The following is a 20,378-nucleotide window of genomic DNA, read 5'->3' as shown; positions in this document are numbered from 1 at the left end:
AAGACTTCATTCAGTGCCACTTTCTAACACTTGAGTGCACTGGAATGGGTCTGCTGGGATGGAGCAGAGGCAGCAGCTGGTCCTGGAGATCTGGACTCCTACACTGACCTCTTCCAAAAGCGTGGGCAAGCTGCTGGACTTCCTTTCCCCTTGGGGATGGTCAGTCCTTCAGGGTGGGATCCGGAAGGCGCAGCAGGGGTGCAAAGCCTTGCAGCAACCTGCAGCCCCTGCCAAGCAATGCAAAGAAGACCCTTGCATTAATTTGATTACTTCTGCCCAGAGAGAGGGTGCTGGGGGGTTGTTCTGCTCTTGCAAGGGTTCTTGGCTGTGTGGATGTAGGGTCTCTCAGCTGCAGACTGTGGTGCTACCACTGAGTGCGAGATGAGCCCAGCCTGTGGGCTCCAACCTTGCTGTTTGAGCATAACCTGACTGCAACTACCACGCCAGAGTGAGATTTTGCATTCCCTGCCTGCTTGGCTGCAGATGAGCAAGTGGGAATCACTCCCTGAATGCCCGGAAAAGCAGCCTCTTTTTTCACGTGAGACCCCTCTCCGGGGAAATGCACATGCCACCAGGAAGACAGCAAAGATGGGATTGGTAAAAAAATCTTCTTATCTTCTTTGCAGCTTAAAGCTCTGTCTGGTTTGCCCAGGATAACGAATTTGTGAGCCTTTCCCTGCCTGAGTAGATGCTTTCGAGGTATTACCAGCAGAATTGCCATCTGCTTCCACCAGCCAGACAGGAGCCTCCAAGAAGCAGCATTTGCTCAGTGAAGACAGGCACAGTGTCCCAGGCCAGCCTTGGACATGCGGCTCGCTCCCCTGGCACCCACTTGGCCAAGAGACAGGGTTACTGGTGTGGCAAGGGGACCTCCCACCACTGCTCCGGTGTCAGTGTGAGGCCTTCGGGGCTTCCTGGCACTGCCTGGGAGGCAGGGGCTGGGGCACGGAGATGTTAGCCCTGGCTTTGCCCCTCTACCCTGCCCACTCCCCGGCAGCAGGGTGAGGTGAGGCCAGAGCCAGGCAGCTCCAGGCTGAGTAATTACCGAGCTTCCTGGCAGATTATCCCTGCTAAGAAAGGTCTGGTCCAGAGTGGAAGCGCTTGCTGCAGGCTGCCACTGAGGCTTTGTAAATCTTTATGCATGTGAGCGCACACTGAGATACAAGAAATTCCACTTAAACATAAGTAAAAGGTTTTTCTCCCCGTAAAGGTCATCAAAGACCAGAACAGAGAGGCTGTGGAGTCTCCAGCCTTGGAGACATTGAAATCCCAACTGGAGGCAGCCAGCTCTAGGCGCTCAGAAACTGCACCCAAAGCAGCAGCTGTGGCTCTGTCTCAGCCCACACCTTTAGCCCCAGCGACCCTGCCCTTCTGTAGCTCTGTGACCCCCTTTGGGGCTCCAGCACCTATTCATCTGGAGAACTAAAGCAGTTTAATTGCAGAAACTACACAGCAGGCAAGCCAACAGCAGAAATCCACGTTTCCCTTCACCACCAACAAACTGTTTTCAAGGCAAGGCAAGAGATCTTTGGTTGGGACCTCGTGGGGCTTTGTGGCTTTACAGCTTCTGCGCTCCACATGAGAGAAACGGGACACAGACAGGAACAGTGAGGCTCCATGAGTCGCTTTGATTAGGGTTTTTAAAATAAGATATAAATATCTCCCACACATTTGAAGGCACGGTCCAAACCCAGTGGGGCCAATGAAGTTTTCCATATGGCCTTAAGCATCCTGTGGTTCTCCTCTTGCATCAGGGATTTCCACTCCCTGGGGTACCTCAGCTCCCTGTTACCCCAGTAATGAAGAGTATTTTGATGAAGAGAGCTGGAAGCAAAATTGAGAAGTTCCTCAAGCCTTTGACTTGTGCAAGCAAATGAGGCTGTGTTGGGCTGAGGGGCAGCCTCAGGAGGAGGCCTCAGAAGGTTTGCAGAATTCACCAGATTGCCAGGAAAACCAGGCTGCCTTGAATTCTGCATGGAGGCGGGCAGTTTACAAACCTCTCCTGAAACTGCACGGGTAACACACCTCACTGAACGGTGGCATCTTCTGGGAAAGGGCTAATGGCTCAGCTGGTGAGGGGATTTGGCAGCTCCATATATTTTGTTTGTGGTCGTTTTTATCAAATGCCTTTTTTTCCCTTTAGGTGCCAAAGGAGGCAACAGCCAGAACCTGGCTGCTAATTACAGCCTATAAAAAGGACTTTTGCTGTGCACTCACAGCAGTTCACTACTACCTTAAAATAGGAAATTTATTTCAAGAGCATTTCTTCCCTGTAAGATGACATTAACTATAATTTACATTTTAATACAGCTCCTAGAAGGCAATAGCATCTGCACTCATCTCTATTTAAATGTCTTCCTCACCTTCCTTCTCTTTTTAGTACTTTGCTAGAAAACCGGTTTTCAAGGCACTCAACCTCACTTGAACCTGGGCTCCTCAGCGCCTGGGATGAGTCCTGACGGGGACGTCACGTGGAGGACATGAAGCCTCCTCACCCTGGGCACGCTGTAGCCAGGGCACGGTCACCTGCATGGCCATGGGGACCGAGGGTGGGGTTGTGCTTCACCACAGCGCTGCAAACCCAGATGGAAAAATCCTCAGGACAGATCCCGATGGCTTGATTGTGCTGAATCCCACAATCACACGTCCTCTGAGCAGAGCATTTCCAGGTGGATGTTTCCATGGTGACTTGCCTCTTGTTACTGGGAGAGGAGGCTCAGGCTGGAGCTGGGGAAAGCAGAGCTGCTGCATTAACCCCGTGCGATGCTGGCAGCGGCACGTCCCGGAGGCTTGCACAAGCCTCTTTTGACCAAAGGCACCAGTGAGCATGGGAAGGTGTGATATGGAGACCTGGTCTCCAGTGCAGAGCCACTGGAGAACATGGCACATGGACAGATGCTACAGAGGACAGACTTGATCCAGCTCTTCAACAAAAGAAGTGGAAAGCTTGAGGGACATCAGAAAATCAGAGGCATCCCCTGCAGCCTGATCACAGCTCTGCAGAGCTCCTCAGTGCCCAGCTCTTGGTGGCTATGCCCTTCCCAAGGTGCTCAGACACTAAGGCAGGGGAAAAATAGTGCAGAGTATGGAGAGATTTGTAAGGGAAAGCAGTGGTCTGGTATCTGCATCTTCGGGAAATAATGCACCTTGTAATGAGCTTATCTGACCTGTGTGTCCCGTCTGGTGTTTCCGTACAGAAGTGGTACAGTACAGGAAACCAATCCTGTGCTTCTGTCCTGTTTCTCCTCCTTTCACATCAGTCCTGATCACCAATCACCTAATCCAACAGGGGACACCCTTGGGCTTTCTGGAAAATCCTGACTGTAACCCCTGAAGAAGGGTCACGGACCAGCAATTCATTTCTGGAGATCCAGCGCTATGGACAGGAGCCCTTGGTGAGTGTTTCCTATATAATTAGCTCCCGTTGGAAATGCAACAACTGCTTTCTGTTTGCAAGGGCTCTACAGCCAAAGCACCATGGTGAAATCACAGGGCAAAGGCACCCCAGACCCCTGAAGGCCAGAAGAAGGCCAGAATTGTCCACCACCCTGCCAAGAGTCTAAAGGAGGTGCACACTGAGCTCAGTCCATGTGTACTGTGAACTAAGGAGAGATCTTTTCCTGGGACAACACTGCAGGGAAGCCTCTATGTCTCCTGCTCAAACTGGCCTGTGGCTGTAGGGCATCTTCCCTTGGGGAAGACTATACAGTTCCTTTGAAAACCAGGGCAAGCAATGAAGAGCAGGACAGACAAGGAGGTCTGTCCTGGAGGTGGAGCAGGCACCTGGCCCCACTGCTTCTCCAGATGTTATTTTTTAAAGCCTGGGTTCTTTATCTGGATCTAAGTGTAGGGGGAGGTTGGGGACAGGCAGGGAAACATCCCTTCCAAGTTAATTTCCTCCCAAACATCTCCCCCTCCAGAGCAATTAGTGTTGACCCACCGGGAAACCTGGATTTGTGCCTGCCTCCATGAAATATGTGTCAAGCCAAAGTAGGCCAGTCCTGAAGCTGAGCCAAGCCCAACTCCAGGCGCCACATGGGAATGGGAACTTGGGCTCCCCAGTGAAAGGCACCTGTGGCACCGTGCCAGCCGCAGGCTCTGCCCCTCCGTGCCTCTCCTCCTTGCTCACACGGTGCCATACCGTGCCGTGACGGTACGGGGCAGGCAGGGGGGACATCCCACACAGAGATCGGCTGCAGCCAGGATGCTGCGGCTCCACACTGGCTGCTGGAACAACTAGTTTGGATCTGAAAGTGCTCCTGGGTGGCACAGCTAAGTCCCACAGGTCAATCTATCTGCTCATCTCCTCCTCAGCCGACTTGCTCTGGGGACAAGGCTGTGGCAACTGGATACGCAGGCCAGGCGAGGATGCTCTGGACTGGTCTCCTGTGGGAAGAGGTGAAGCTGTGACCACAAGCCAGCAGCCAATGACCTGTCCTAATGTGAACATCAACCAGGACAAGCCCCATGGCCCTGCAGCAGGACCTACCAGGGATCCGAATTCAGTGCAAAGTGTGTGTCAGGGCATGTGTAGGAAGAGACAGTGCCGAGCATGCAGCGTGCTGCTGTGGATGGGGCAGGCGGAGGTGGGGAGGTGGCCCCTCTGCTGCACAGTCGCTCACCCTGCACACCATCCTTCCTGACACTCTGGAAGGATTCCCGCTCCCTCTGCAATGCCGCCAGCGCTCCAGAGCCTTGGGGAGAAAGCTGGGGGCTTTGTTATCTGCCCCCAGCCAGCCCCAGCCTCAGGCTAGAGGGGAACGTCCTGTAGGGAGGCAGCTGCTCCAGACACAATGCTGCTCCCCTTTCATGTCTCGTCACATTCCCCTGACCCTTTGAGCGAGGCCAGCCCAGTCCGTGCCCAGCTGGAGCTGCAGGTGCTGCTTTTCACAGAATCATAGAATCATTTAGGTTGGAAAAGACCTTTAAGACCATGAAGTCCAACCATAAATGTAGCACTGCCAAGTCTGCCACTAAAAATGTCCCTAAGTGCCACATCTACTAGTCTTTTTAAATACTCCCAGGGATGGTCACTCAACCACTTCCCTGGGCAGCCTGTCCCAGAGCTTGACAACCCTTTCAGTGAAGATATTTTCTCTAATATCCAATCTAAACCTCCTCTGGTGCAACTTGAGGCCATTTCCTCTCATCCTAAAGGCAATTTCCTTAGTCCAGAGGGTTCCTTGGAGGCGGCAAAGGAGAAACAGCCCCACGTGGCAATGATGTGGGCAGCCCCTTCCCCTGGGTGACAGAGCAAATGGGGACAGCAGCAGTGCCAGGGAGGTGGGGACAGGGGACCAGGCTGCAGCATTGGTGGTGAACTCTCACCTTGGTGGCCTGGTGTGGCTGGGGGACCCTGTGTGTTCAGCAGGAGGACAGCAAGGAGGTACCCAACAGGACTGAGATGCTCCTGCACCCCCTGTCCCATCTGCAGCTTGTGAACGCAGGCAAGATCCTCTCTGTCCCCATCCCCAGGCCAGAGGGGAAGGATATGCATTCACCTGGGCCATGTGCCAAGGCTGTGTGTCCCAGCCTGAAAAGGATGAAGCCCTGGGAGGCAAATCTCAGTGTGCAAGACCCTAGCTGGCACTTGGGTGGGTCAGCGCTGCATCACTCTCCCCATACAAGGCTGAGGCCAAGGTAGCACAGCTGCATTTATTACCTGTTATGGCACATGGGGAGCTGTAAGAGCTCAGTCCTTCAGGGAGGGAGGACTGAGGACTGATTTTAACACAGACCAATCTGAAACTCAGGGGCTGTTTCTTCTTTTAAGGCCCAGGCTGGCCTAATGAGAAAGTCTGGCTGGTAACAAGGGTGGATGTGGGTGGGATGTACGTGTGCACATGTTGGGGGGGCAGGCAGTACAGTAAGAGCAAGCAGTGGGACGCAGTTTGCTTCTTCCAGTCAAAAAGTGAAAGGCCTCCGCAAGTTGTGCTGAGCAGGGAAATTGCTTTGTGCTGCCCAGCTTTGTGAGAGTTTAATTAACCGTGCCCTGAAGGCGCAGACGGAAAGAGAGCCCACCAGGCAATGGGGGTCCTTTCTGCGCCTAAAATACAGGCTGGCGGCTTGGCACGCCTGTTTGGGGTTGCGCTTTATTGTCAGACACCAAGCACTGATGCTGGGCTTGGTCCCACAGAGCTGCTATTGTCCATCCCATGTTGCAGTGCCCATCGTCTGCAGGCAGACTGGAGACTGGTGGCTTCCTCCCTGATTTTAGGCAGGTCCAGGAATCCCTTTGGAAGCCTTCTGGATGGCCCAAAGCCAGACCAGAGAGGATGGAAGTGGAGCCAGAGAAGAGATACAGATGTTTCTAGCCCAAACACTGAAAAGCCTTTGCAAGAGGGACCCTGGAAGCATGAAGTGATGTTGGTGTGAAATGCCTCAGCTGGCCTGTATCAGTGGTGGCCACTGCCTTGTCCAACAGACACTGGGCACTGCTACACCCACTCCACCGGTCCCCAGTGAGATTTGGCCCTTTGCAACCCTTCTCAGTCCCAAACCCGCTGAAAAGACGCGGTCTTGTGACTGCAGGGACAACACAAGTCAGGAGCCCGTTTCACAGCTGACCTCAACGCTCACATCTAGAGCTGCATCTCAGCTCCCCCAACGCCAGCAATTCACCTCTCAGTGCAACTATCTCCCTGAGGGCATGAGGTGCTCACCAAGCACAGAAACCAGAGCAATTCCTGCTCCTGCCTGATGACCAAACTGGCACCTCATGACACTAAGTCCCCCAGGACTTCAGCTGAAGCCAGCACAAGTTACAGGCACTCAGCAACCTGCAGGATCATGCTAGTAGCTCGGAAGCAACATGGGGCATGACTAGGTCTTTTTCCAGCCTGTGGAAGCCGCGCACCTGTCCCTGCTGACCTAATGACAACACTTTGGCCCAGTAATGGGGTAATTCAGTGGCAACTGCCACCTGGGAAAAGCAGTGCTTTGCCTGTCACACTGGGAGCAGCTGGGCATCTGCAGCAAAATGGAATTCAGCTAATCTGAAAAGCAAGAAGGGTGGCTTTCCAGTGACCTCCCCACATCTCCTGCAGTGCTTCACCCCAACAAACAGCATCACGGTCCTCATTCCTGTCCGGTGCCAACCCTGCTAAAAGCACTCTGGCCACGCCAGCCCGTGGGCAGGGACTCACCTTCAGCTTGTGCTCATGCTCCTTGTTGACCCGGGAGAGCAGCTGGGCTTTCCTTCTGTTGAGGGCATCAATGAGGGCGTCACACTGGGCCACCAGGCAGGCCTCGAACTCCACGCTGTTCTCCTGCATGTCAGAGCAGAGTGTCACAGCCCAGGGCATGTCTCCATTTCAATTGGGAAACCTGATTTTTATTATGATACCACATGGGCCATTTTTATCTGTGCAGCTGCACCACTGCAACACAAATCCATAGCATTAGCATGTGGAGTGCTCAGGGCAAATGTGGTGGTGGCAGATGAGGAACAGGTTTGGTACGTCCTGCCACATCCTTCGATCTGCCTAAGGCAGAGGTGGGAAGGGCTGGGGTCTCTGCTGCTCACTCCATGACACAGGCAGCTTTGGGAGCAGCAGTGTTTGGGAGGGCTGCAGCGGGGAATATGGAAAGGCAGGTGCTGATTGTGGGCTCCTTTGGGACAGCACCCATCGAACAAGCCAGGGTGATGGGGCAGGGGACTGCAGAGAGCACCCCACCCCCATGGGAAGGGGATGCTCCTCGGCCACGAGACACAGTACCTGGATTTGCTGCACCATGTTGCGGAGCTGGACCAGGAACTCCTTTGCTTCCTTGGCTCTGTCTGATAACCCATTCAGGGCCTGGGAAAGCTGGCTCTGCAGGGGGAAGAAAGAGCAGGGTGATTTCCAAGTCCTGGACTCATCCTTGTGCTGGAGGAGCTGATGGATGTGTGATTTGGGCTGGGGATGGACTGCAGCGCAGCACTGCCTTCAGGGGCGTGCAGTCTTTAGCAACCCACTGAGGTGTCCTGCCCCTGCTGCTCAGAGTGTAAGGAGAGGAAAAGGAGCCATCATCATGGATGCCCAGGGTTTGGGAAGCAGACAATGAGTGCCCACCTCCTCCACAAACTTCCCTGGGTGATCAGAGACAAGCCACATCCATCTTGGGTCTGAAAGTGAGCCAGTCAATACCTCCCCTGGACCTCTGCTCTCCAGGGAGCCAGACACCCAAAATCCTGTAGGATCTGACCCATGTCTGCTGAGGATGCTCAGCAAAAGGGCACAGATCGGGCCACCCGAATCAGACTGAAAATCTCCCAGTCCCTCCTGAATGGTAAGGTAAAGTAGGGTCCTCCACCACCACACAAAACACTGACTGCCCCTTCCTCCTCCGGTGCTAGGGGTGGGAGCGCACACCCACAGCCTGCTCCGGCCCGTGCTGAGCTGAGCTGCGTAACATGGTAATAATAATGATCAAGTCTTGTGCTTTTTCACTTTCCTGGCACTTTCCAAACATTAACTCCGGAATCTTCCCCTTTTGCCGTGATTTCAGTAAGAGTTATTACCTCAAGAATTGGGCAAATCACCCATGGCAATTTACCTCTGGGAGAGATTTTGCCTCTTTCGTGGGCTGCAAAGTGCCTGCAAACCCCACGCGGGTTTTGAGGTGTGATCTTTCTTTGTGGCAGACAGAGAGGGGGACCAGGAAGATGGCTGATGTCCCCAAATCTCCAGAAACCTAACGTGACCGTCCCTCCTGTGGTCGGGATGCTGGCACTGGGCTGGCACCCGCCCTGTTGTGCTGAGCTCCCCGGGACGCCGGCACGGGGAGAGGGAGGAGGTGAGACAGGAGAGGGGAGCTGGGGGAGTGATGGTGCAGAAGGGATGTGAGGTCACCAGAGCGCAGCGCCTGCTGAGATGGCGCTGGGCTGAAATGGAGAAAAAAAGAATTGCTATTGAGGACACGAGGTAACAAATGAATGGCAACCATTTAATGGCCCAGAAAATGACCTTACTGCTGCTTCCTCAGGAGATGTTAATATAACCCTAGTGATTCCTGCATTTCCTTTGTAATTTATCGTGCCCGAGTCATTAGGATGTGGAGCTAATCAGTGAATGAATCTCTAATAAAAATGGGATTGCTAGGTCAGCTCAGCAGGGCCCCCCCGTCTCTCCTCCCTCCCCTCCCCAAGCAAAGAGCCGAGGTCGGAGCCCAGGCTGCTCCCCGTGGCACTGGCAGCCCGACGCTCCGCAGGGATGACCCAGCCCTGCTTCGTCCTCTCCGCTGTGCCCCTGCAAAAGCCTCTGTTGCCCTGCCCTCCGTTGCCCTCCACAGCCCACACGCGTCCTAAGCCCAGCAAGGTGGTTTGCTGAGAACCGAGCACTGCAGGGCCCTGGTCTTCGATAACGCAGGCAATTAATAGAGAAAATCAGCAGGAGTTTGTTATGTTTACAAGCTGCTCATTAAAATTGCAGCATGGTGGGTTTTTTTCCTTTAATAGCCTTTTTAAGGCTTTTTTTCTATCAACATATATTTCAGAAAGGGGATCTTTATACCAACATAACTCTTTGAGGCTTTCCTAACAGGAAAGCATTTTAAATGTGCTCTTAATGTTTAATGAGAGCTCCGCAATGCCAGTATGCACTGTCCATGTGCAGCTCCTTCACCCCGGACACCCCCAGGCTCACAGCACAACGGCTTCCATGGCGCAGCCACAAAAAATGGTGCATCTCCTTCAGAGCCTCCCTCCTTGAGGTCTTACACTGCATCCCCCTCCTCAGCTCGGCCCTTCCCTCTGCTTGGGGTGTTCTCAGTTCCACCAGCGCCTGCAAGCAGGTTTCTGAACTAGTCAGGAAACTATTTTTTCCCATAAACTAATTTTTTCCATAAGGCTGATGAGGCGCACAGCAGACACCCTGCCCCGTCCCTTGTCCCCGGCACAGAGACTGGGGCGCTGACACTAGCCTGCCCAGCTCACAGTGATGTGCAGTAGGAGCTGCACAAAGTTGGGGTGTTTTCAAGTTCCTATGTAAGGGTGGCCACAGGCTCCTCACTGGAAAGGGGAGCTCTTAAGGTTTGGTTTTTCATCAGCAGAAGCTTCATGCTGATCTCCAGGAAGGGTCCCTATGACACTGAGGCTCTCCTGGAGCGGGGACACGTTCCTGGACACATCCCCTTTGAAACATCTGCCCAGCTCTCCCACTGCATCCCTGCTGCTTACGGCAAGAGTCACCCTGCTGGGGACTCAGAGCTGCAAGCCGTCACGGTTAGCCCATTAAACAAGGTTAATTAATGCTATACGACAACGGAGCACGTATGGGAATGTGCACAGGGACTCACAGGCATGCCTGAACGTATTCATTAAGGGCAGCGCTGCAGGCGCAGAGACAACGTGATTCATAACCGAACGCCACAGAAAAACAAAGTCCTTCTGGTTTCTGTTATTATGTTAATAAGTCAGAGGCTGCAGAGAGAAATTAAATGACTAATTGGGTCCATATATTCTACGGGTACCTTCCATGACCCTTGGAGCAAACCCAAGCTTTAATGCAGTCAGTCGCTTTGGAGAAGGATTTAATCACTGGACACGGAAGGCAGAGTCACAGGTTTCCCAAAAGAGTGTGATCTACATGGAGGGAGCAGGAGATGGAGACTCAGGAGTTCTCTGCGTGGGAGCAAGGGGTCGGAAGGACCTCAAGCCTTGTCTCCTGCAGGTGCCGTACCAGATTGCAGGAAACAAGATGCTGTTAATATTTCTGACACACACTGGAGGGATTTCCCCTCCCTGCAAAAAGCTGGAATGTTACACTTTGCATCTCCATATGGAAACAAAATCTTTGGGGTTTCTCGAGGCTGGGAACCTCACTCTGGGGACCACTGTCCCCCTGCAGAGCAGGGGATGGTGGATGGAGACCCAGCATCCTCCAGCATGCAGTGGGCCAGCGAAGCTCGCATGCGCTGGACCGGAGCAGAGTCCCACTCCGAGCCAGCACAGGCAGGGGAATTAATGAGTGTGAAATGAAGAAAAATCCCATTTAGTGGTGTCTTAAAATCAAGTGAATTTGTTCTTTGCAGAAAGCTGGCCTCTTTTTCAATGCTCTTGTTTCAAGGCAGTAAGAAGAGACCTCTGTAATTCACATTAGCATTAATGGGAGCTAAGCACTTAAATCTCTGTCCCCGGAGCACTTAGGAGAGAATCCGACTGCTCTTTGTGCTCGCTAATAGCTCTGTAACCCTCCTTCCCAGGCACAGCTGACAAAGGGATTTCTGTCACTCTTTGATTCTCCCTTGTCCCAGAGCACGGGTGAGCAGTCTGGTGCAGAAGGCTGGTGCCTCAGTACGGCTGAAGAGGCTCCAAGAAATGGAGGGAAGCACCATTTTAAACTCTGCATCACCTCTCAGATAGAGCTGGTCTGGTTCTCCTCCCATGTAACCCAGCTGCCAGAGATGGAGCTCCTCTAGGTTTACCTTGAGGCAAGGAGGGTGCCGAGCCTGTTATTTCAGAAGGCGCCAGGTCCTGCTCGGCATTGGATGCTGGGTTTGCGGAGCTGGCTCTGTGTTGCAGCTCCATCTGGCATACCGGGAAAAATCTGAAGTTAGCTAGTGTTGGCCACCAACAAGAGTGAGGAACAGTTGCTCTTATCTCAAACCCCAACTCGCTTGCAGGCTCTGACACTAGAGAAAGCACCTGGAGTACTCCGGAGAGATGCTGGTCTCCTTCCCTGCTCAACGGAGAGGAGGGTTCCCCTGCAAGCCAAAACCCAATCGCTAACCCAGGTCCCTGGGCCAGCTGGAAGCCCCGCTCCTCATGCCCCTGCCCACCCACAAGCTGTGCAGCTCTGCGCTGACTGTCCCCAGCCCGCAAAGGCTGCACCCACATGCACAAAAGCAAGCTGGTGTGTGCTGGTGAAAGGTCACAAATTCAAACGAGATCAAGAAAGGACATTTCTGTTTAAGGTCAGGCCAAATGCACACCCTAGTGCAGCATCTTCTGTACAATGGTGCTATTCCGGCCTCCAACAGATCACAGCTCATGAGGCTGGCATGGCTTTCACGTAGCCTGTGTGACCCCCCTTGGATTTCTCTTCCACAAAACCGTCCTGTCTCCTTGTGGACTAACATAAGGTTTTATCACCCACAAGGTCCTGTAGCAAGTTCACAGCTTAACGTTAGGTTTACGGCTGGAATTGATCTTAAAGGTCTTTTCCAACCTAAATGATTCTATAATTCTAAGTGTGTGCCCTGTGAAAGCCACCTCCCCTGGGTTGCTGCAGACCATGCCCGCTTCAAAGGCCATTTGCACCTGAGACTTCAGATGACTGCACCTCCTTACCAGCCACAGACAGGCTAGGTGCTCCCTGTCACCCCAGGACAGAAAACTCAACCCAGAAGAGCTCTCGGCATTGCACCGAGTGCCCAGTACCTGCTCTGACACCCCAAGTGTTGCAGCCAGCCCCTGTTTCTCCTCTCCTTCCAACCAAGTGATCTTGCAGCCAGTTTCTCTGCTGGAGCACCCACAGGGAGGCAACAGAGAAGAGGAATAAGCCACAGCAAGAAAAGATGCTGTTCCCAGCTGTTCTGCTTGTACCCTCGAAAGGATGAGGGGCTGTCACAGATGCTGGAGTTGAAGTCATGCACTACTTTTTTTTAACTAAAGCATAGGACCTCCAGCCTTTCAATCTTGAGGCAAGCTTACTGTATGTGATGCCTGACTAATTAAAATGGGATGTTTAATTAAAACTTGCATTCAGTCAGGAAGTTGATGAAGCTAAACTGCTGCTAATTGGCTTTCGGCTCCAGTCACGAGAGCCTGACTTTTGGATTCAACGCTGCCCAAGAAGAGAAACCAGAAGCTCTGCCTAGAGCTGCAGCCTGGGCTGAACCTGCCCCTTGAGACAGGAGCCTCCAGCGTGGGGCGAGGGGAGACCAGGCTGGGCAGTGCTGAGTTCTGGGGTCCTGCAGGGGCTGGCCCTCATGGGAGCCAGGCGACCATGGGGAGCTGCCTGTGCCCCGTGCTGCGAGGGAGCCTGCCAATCCGCCCCTGGGGAGGCTCCTTCCTGAGCCTGCTTCCAGCAGCGATAAATGAAATCATGCCCTCACCCCCCTCGTTTCTCCTTTGCTCACCTGACAGTCATTCAGTCACTCCTGCTGGGCCTGCTCTGGGGCTGATTTAGCACCGCTGCTACACACGGACTGCTAAACCCCTTGCCTACTCTCCAGCAACACCCCCATGCCTGCTGGCCATGCTGCCTCTGCTTCCACTGAATAGTCCAGACCCCTTCTCCATTTCCCTTGCACACATCCCCAAACTCTACCAGTGATCCCTGTGCACTTACTCTGATGAAGTCAAGTAAACATGCCTGAAATCTACTCGGAAACGGCTCTATTTGATCGCTACTCTCAGACAGCAGCTTCTAGAGCTCCAGCAGCTCACCAGTGCCTAATGCATGTGATGTGACACCACGCAGGGCTAGGCACTTACTACCTGAAAGTAGTAGGTGCGTGTAAGGAGGCCTCTTACCAAAACTGCCTTACACCTTTGCAGCTATGGGTATCGAAACTGAACCTCGTCAAAGGTCCTCTTGTCTTCCTCTCCCTCCTTCTGCTAAGCCCAGTCCCCTGAAACCACACTGGAAATGCAGATTCCGTGCGCCGCAGACAGTGGGTTACACCCCGAGGCAACCTCCTCCTGAGCCTGTGTGCCCAAAGGGTCAGTGGAGAGCAGTGCTGCTGTTGCAGCCCACTCGGTCTCTGCCTGGTGAGCTCCTCAGCATCTTCAAGGCAGCAAACAGCCTTGAAAGCTGGAGAGCAGTGCTCACTCCCAGGCCCACCCCGGCACGCCTCTGGCAGGGATGCAGAGCAGATACAGGCAACTGATGCTCTGTGTCTGCAGGGTGAGTAAAGCCAGACCACTTTAGTTGTTATTAATTGTAACTTTGAGCCAAGGCTGGCAACAGGAGCAGATCGTGGGTCTGAATTACCCCTCTCCGAACACCACGGCATTCTGCTACTGCGCATTTGACACTGGTCCAGCTCAGGTTTTCCTGGCTTCCCATGAGAAGGATGTGCTCTCAGCCTGACATAAAGCTGCAAATAAAGTAACAGACGGAAGAGCCTACGCTTGTCAGCAGGACACACACACACACACACACACACACGCACACACACGCACACACGCACACAGAGCCAGGTTTGTGAGCAAAGCTCCTGGGTGCAAATTGCACGCTAGAAATGAACCCTTAGGAACGGCTCCGGCTCCCCTGCTGCAGACAACAGGGAGCAAGGGGTGGGAAGGCAGCTATAGCTGCCACTCCGTACTGGGGTCCTTGGTTCTCCTCCTTTATTGCAGGAAGATTAAATGTAAACTATGAAGATACAGCAGGCCCTGGGCGAGGAACTCCGGGAGCGTGCCTCAGGGCTGGGCTGCTCCTGCTGCCTCTGCAGCAGCCTGGAGGGCAGCTGGGCTCTGCAAAGCAGATGATCCTCCGCAAAGTAGGCTGGCTCTCGGGGGCGGGCAGGCATCTGCAGAGCGGATTATCTCTGGGGCAATTTGTATTGACATTGGAGTTAATTCCAGGGCGTGCGGAGGGGCCCCTGCATCTCTGGAAGAGGCAGAGATGCCACTGTACCCGCTGCTATTAATCCAAGGCCCTGGTGGGTCCTCCTGCGGGAAGCACACAGCCCTTTGCCTCTGTAACGCTGGGAAAACCCCAGGCAGAGCCCAAGAGGGGAGGTCTGAGCACCTGGCAAGGGAGGTCACCTGAGTTGGGGACACTTTGGGGTGCCTCGCCTCCACTGTGGTGGCACCCACGTGCAGCTCCACGAGGATCCTCAGCCCTGGATGGAGCACGGGTGAGTTACAGCCTCTCCAGTGCAAACTTGGAGGGATGTGGTGGGGTTGGGAAGCCCAAAGGTCCAACCTGTCATGGCTGTATCCATCTGCATGGGGCAGCAGAGCACCCAGGCCTTGACCCCCCCCACAGTGCTAAGGGCACCCGGTGCCCACAGACAGCAGCAGTGCTGAGGATGCTCAGCATCCCCAGGGACACAGACTGTGTTTTGTGCACAGGGAATTTTCCTCCTGCAAGCTTTCTCCTTTCTCTCATCTTCTACTATTTTCCCCTGTTCCAGGCAGCAGCAAGGCAGACTCACGTGTGCCACCCAGAGCTGGCAGGGGGAAGGTCCACTCCTGAAGGGACTGTGGACCAGGCCAGGATGGAGGAGACAGAGAATTCAGCCGGGAGAAAAACCTCATGTCCCCTCTGCCAGGCAGACAGGCTGTCTGCAGCCCTCTTGCGAACTGGGGGTGGTGCTGCAGTGGGTTTTGCCCCATGCCAAGCCCCAAAGCAGGGCTGCTGCCTGCCAGCTGGTAAGATTTTGTTAAATCCATTTATTTTTTGATAGCACTGATAACAGAACAGCAAAGCTGTTCTGGGTGCTGCAGCACAGAGCAGAAATCACTGCCAAACCCAGCAGTGTCAGAGTTGGAGGCCTTATCAGCTCAGTCCAGGTGGGCTTTATTTATTCCCACGCCCCACAAGTCATTGCTTATCAAGGTGAAATCTTACATGCCAATGCGCATTTGTCCTCTCCTGAAATAAGGAGCTGCCACAGGGTTATGGGTGTTTGCTGGCTCTGGGGAGGGCAGGACAAGGCAGGGCCCCCAGGAACAGCGCTTGGGGTGTCCCTGAGAAGGACTGAGAGCTCAGGTCAGACGCTGAGGACAGCTGCCTGTCCCTGCGAGGCTGGACATCACCAGGATGCCTGCCTGCTGTGGCACTGTGCCGGCCTAACCAACCCCTTTGGTACACAGCTAAGCCTGTGTCTGTGACATTTCTGGGCCCAAGCCCTGTGTTTGTGGGCTTGTTTCCTTCCTTGGGACCCTCATCCTACCACATCATCTCCCCTATGCTCCCCTTGAGATGATGACTGCAATAACCAGCCAGGAGCCGAAGCCCCCAGTACCGATGTGCTCTCACTTGGGCACACAGATGGCCCCAGCTGCTGTCTTTGTTCACGCAGACACTAGGGCAGTGTATTTCCTCAGCAGGCAGAACTGATTCAAAGGCTCCAGCCTGGAAATAAAACAAGGATATATTCTTTTCAAGCGTGACCTTGCTAAACCCTTTCATTGCCTCCCATGTGGCTCTGGGATTCCCTGGCCCCGAGCAGGCACACTGCCCTGCCTCCTCCCAGCCTTGCTGTGGGCAACATTGAACTCATGCTGAGTTTCCTGCACGTTTTATTTAGCCTGGCCTCAGTTATAACCTACAGCAGTGGTGGTGATGTCCATCAGTCTGTCTGTACTAGCGTGGTGACTTGCCTAGCCCAGCTCGCTGCCTGGCTGCCCAGAGCCCCTCATCCTGCACACGTGGCAGAAAGGAATGGGGGTCTACGCCCTGACCAGCCCCAGGCTTCAGGGTTCCTCTCTGAAAGGAGACTTCTCATGTTTTGAAAATGACTTGCTGCAACTTGGCCGCCAAGGCCTGGAACTGCGCATTAGCCAGCACTGCTGGAAGCAAAAGACTTAGGGTAAAAACATCAATTATCCTCTTTGCATGAACTTTAATGCATGTAATTGTTATGCCAAAATTGCAAAAGAGTAACTCTGGTCTCCAGACCCCCTGCTAGGATCAGCATGAATGACAGCCTAGCTGGGACGCTGGGGCTGTGGGTGCCTGAGGGGACAGGTCACACGCTGCTGCTTTCACTCTGAAACAGCAGAGCATTTTGCTCCTGCTGTGAATCCTTGTGCTCACTTGAACCTGCTGCATCCCAGCTCGCAGGCCTTCTGTGGCCAGGACAGCTGGTGCTCTGCAGCCTGCAATGATTTCTCAGCAGGCTTCAGGAGAAGCCTGTATGAGGAGGAAGACCTGAACCCCCAACTTCCAGCATCCTGGCACTTTAACCCCACTTCTTCAAAGGGAAAACAGTCAGGCATGCAGAACTTTCCAGCAGAAGATATGGCTGCCAAGTGGCCCATGAGATAACACGCCAGTGCCTTGCTTCCAAAAATGTGAGGACACCAGATGAAGCTATTAGATACCACCAGAGCCGCAGTGACCCTCTATGTCTCAAGCACTGCTGTGGGATCAACCTTAGTTTAGCTTAGCCCCCTGGAAGAGGGTAGATCTAGGACAATTCCTTGCAACCTCCATGTCGATCAGTTCACGTGTGGCAACCTGCTTGGCTGTCCCTAGTCCTTGGACTAAACAAATACAAGAGGTATGTAATGTCCTGGGCTGCTCCTTTCTGTTGCTTGCTGTTCCTTGCATGTTGAAGATGCTCTGTCCTTGCTTTGATATAGGATATAATCCTTGCTTTGATTTTTAGGGAGAAGAAACATAAGTACCTAGCAATAGGCCTTTGATATTGTCCAATTAATTCCTGTTTTGCTTCATTAACACTCAACAACAAATCATCTTAGCTTTTCATTGGCAAAATCTAACACATGTCCCTTTGAAATCACAGACAGAACTGCCAGTTCTATTACACGGATGCTGAGAAAAGCACAAGTTAAGCAAGGGTCTGCTGCCTGCCCGCGGGTACACAGAGGAGCAAAAAAGGTGAAGAGGCCAAATATCGTGGACTAATTGGCACAGATCTGCAGAGTGAGCTGATGCTGAGGTCCTCTCTCTCCGTACTTCAGGAGGAGAGACACTTTGGACTCACCCTTGCCTGGTCCTGCTTCAGCCACACTGCATTAGGTGTGCTCCTTCCTGGAGGGCATCTTCCAGGTTGTGTCCTTAAGAGGAGTCCAGGTCCTGCTGCAGCTCTGCACACAGATGTCAGGGTGGAAATGGAAGTCGAGGGTATTGCAAATACATGTTACAGCTGTTCACTGCAGGCTCTTTTTCTGAGCTGAGCAATTTCCACATCCTGGGCTGGGTGGCAGTCTCCCTTAGAATCTTGTAATCAAGATGATACTGACTGAATCTGGCTTCTCTGGGATCTGAACCCCGGCAAGGAGGCCATGAGCTTTGCTAACGGCTGGTTCATGCAAGTGAACCTAGAATAAGTTCCTCCCCAGCATCCCTCATGGGGCATCTCAGGGCATGGCAGGCAGCAAGAAACAGCTCCCAGCTCTAAAGCCTATAGCTAGCCGAGATGCCCGTGGGATCCTCAGGACACATCTCTTCCCCCCCTAAAGCACTCACAGGCAACCTCGCAGACTGGGGGTGGAAATTTGCACAGGCTGGACCTTGTCCATTCGTGCACAACCCTCCTTTTCCTTCCCTCAGCCAGGCCTGCTGTAGATCAAAGGTCCCTCTCCTGGCGTCAGTGCACCCAGGAGCAGCATCTTGCCAACGCTGAATGGTGGTGAAATTGCACACTGGCCCTTGCTTCATCTCCGTCCGTGCCTCTGCAACTCTGGGGTAGCTTTGCTGCTCCTACAATTGACAGTCACCAGGCCCAGCAAGTCTGAAGTAGCCCAAAACAGGTGTGGAGGGCAAAGCCACGCGTCTTTGCTTGTGAGATGGCAGTGAATTTGTAGAGCAGTTAACAAGAAGGCACCAATTAGAAGCAGTCTTTGTTCACTGTCTTCATCACTTCATCAGATGCATGAACCCTGTCACTGCTGGAGGCCAAGATGAGAGGTCAGGGAGGAGGGCTCCCCTCCTGTCTGCGTTAGTGACGCCCAAGCCTTGACACGAGGCTGTCTTCACTGCTGACTTCATGTACCTGCACAGTGCTGACTGTCGTAACAGTGAGAGCTCTGCAAAGGACATGGCCAACACCACCGATCTACCAGCGCTGTGGAGGTACTCCCACAGCCTGGGTACAGCTCCCAGGTTCCAAGGGTGCAACACGGGGCTGGGCTCATTTCCAGCCCCATAGATATATGCTAAAGGAGTGCTCTTTGGGCTGAGTAGACGTGCAGGCGTGATGGATGCAGACACCAAAGTGCCACATGCCAGCAACAAAAGTACGGGCAGCTCCGTATGGGTTGTAATGAGGCTGCCAGGAGGATGCAAAGAGATGCTTTGGCTGGAGAAGGCAAGGTGAGGATCCTCGTGCAAGCCAATCCTTCCAGAGCAATAGCTGCACGTAGCTCCCTTTAAAGACTGTGCTGAGCCATGTCTTGAGGAGTGCAATCGTAATGATGGCTGATTACCATCACTTGTGACCCAGCTGGGAGCATGCTGATCTATGGCTGCTGTCGTGCGGCCGGTGGCATTTCTAAACCACCCTGGGAGCACAGGGCTCATTTGCTGTGTGTCAGTGTTGTTATGTTTCTAGAGATGAATGAGGCTGGCAAGAGGCAGAGGACAGCTTGCCGCTGAGCGATGACTTCGCCAGGCTCCCTCCCCTCCACTGCAAGGCATGGTCCAGCAACAACATGCAGTGTCCTGAGCGGGTGGAAATACTTGTAGGTCCTCTGGACCAGCACTTGCAGCTGCATCCCTGGGCAGACAGGCTGTTTTTTTGCTAGAATTGCAAATATCAGCAGAATAAGCACACAACTACCTCTGAACTCCTCTCTGGAGAAGCTGGGAACACACCATCTTGCACATGCTCTTCCTGTATTTGTGGAAGAAGGAGGTTTAAGCACACTTTGCTGTTCCCCAGCTCTCAGAGGGCTGAGTGTTGGAGCAAACCCTTGTGTGGTATGGGGCAGCCTTGCGGGCACTGTCACTGCAGCCACCAGTGCTGTTCCAGGGCTCCGACCCCTGGGCAGACAGTGCCTGGGCCATGCCCTGCTCCTTCTGGGCTCCCACCCGCTGGAGACTGGAACCCGTTTCCCTCATGGCTGGAGGAGTCAGGTGGGACTGCAGGCACCCTCTGCCCTGGGGTGCCTCCTCTCCTCATCTGCAGAGGGGCATTCCCACCGGGCACGGCTTCCGCCAGGCTCCCCCGCTTCCAACTGCAGCTGTTGCTAGCACAGGGGCAAGGAGATGAAACGAGCAGAGCTGAATCTAATTAGAGAGATCCGGAAACAAGAGAGGAGATGGGAACGTGTCCAGGTTGCTGAGAGCTCCGTGTGCCCTCATGCCAAGAGAGGAGAATCACAGACAAGGAGGACCGCGTGCCTGGTCCTGCTTAGGGATCCTTTGCCCAAGCAGTGGTGTCAGAAATGTGCAGGTGAGAGCTGAGCATGACACCAAGCAGCACAGCTTAGCACCACACCACAGCCCCATTAGCGTGGCCAGTGCTTGGGCTGATTGGCCTGGGTGCAGCTCTGTGCCGCATGGGCTGCGTCTGGAGGAAGCTCACAAATGGCACCACAGAGCTGAACTGTGGCCTCCTGCTTGAGATGAGCAGATTGGGGTCAAGCCCGGCCGGCAAAGGTCTTCCTTGGATGGAAATCAGTCAGTGGAGAGTACATGAGTATAGTTGTCAACCTCCTAACGTCACTGGGGCTGCCTGCTGAAATCAGGCATGTTCTGGCCTGATCAACAGATATTCCTCCCCTAGGGATGCATTGCAGACGGACTACT

The 20,378-nt window shown here is 53.6% G+C and overlaps 1 protein-coding gene across 8 annotated transcripts in view; it reads right to left on the bottom strand.

The window, feature by feature from the left end:
* Positions 1-20,378, bottom strand: part of TRIM9 (tripartite motif containing 9) — a 70,742-nt gene that overhangs the window by 22,774 nt on the left and 27,590 nt on the right. For all 8 annotated transcript variants that reach the window (XR_010374533.1, XM_064461145.1, XM_064461147.1 and 5 more), the window contains exons 2-3: positions 7,719-7,814; positions 7,146-7,268 (exon numbers count right to left, since the gene is read on the bottom strand). Coding sequence is in view for 7 of the 8 variants with exons in the window: in XM_064461145.1 (XP_064317215.1) it covers positions 7,146-7,268; positions 7,719-7,814 (219 nt within the window). In the remaining variant the exon portion in view is untranslated. The remainder of the gene's footprint in view (positions 1-7,145; positions 7,269-7,718; positions 7,815-20,378) is intronic.

Source organism: Phalacrocorax carbo, chromosome 9, assembly GCF_963921805.1.
Source record: "Phalacrocorax carbo chromosome 9, bPhaCar2.1, whole genome shotgun sequence".
In the NCBI taxonomy this organism is placed as follows: domain Eukaryota; kingdom Metazoa; phylum Chordata; class Aves; order Suliformes; family Phalacrocoracidae; genus Phalacrocorax; species Phalacrocorax carbo.
Note: the sequence above shows the minus strand (reverse complement) of the source record. Positions and strands in the feature narration are given on the sequence as shown.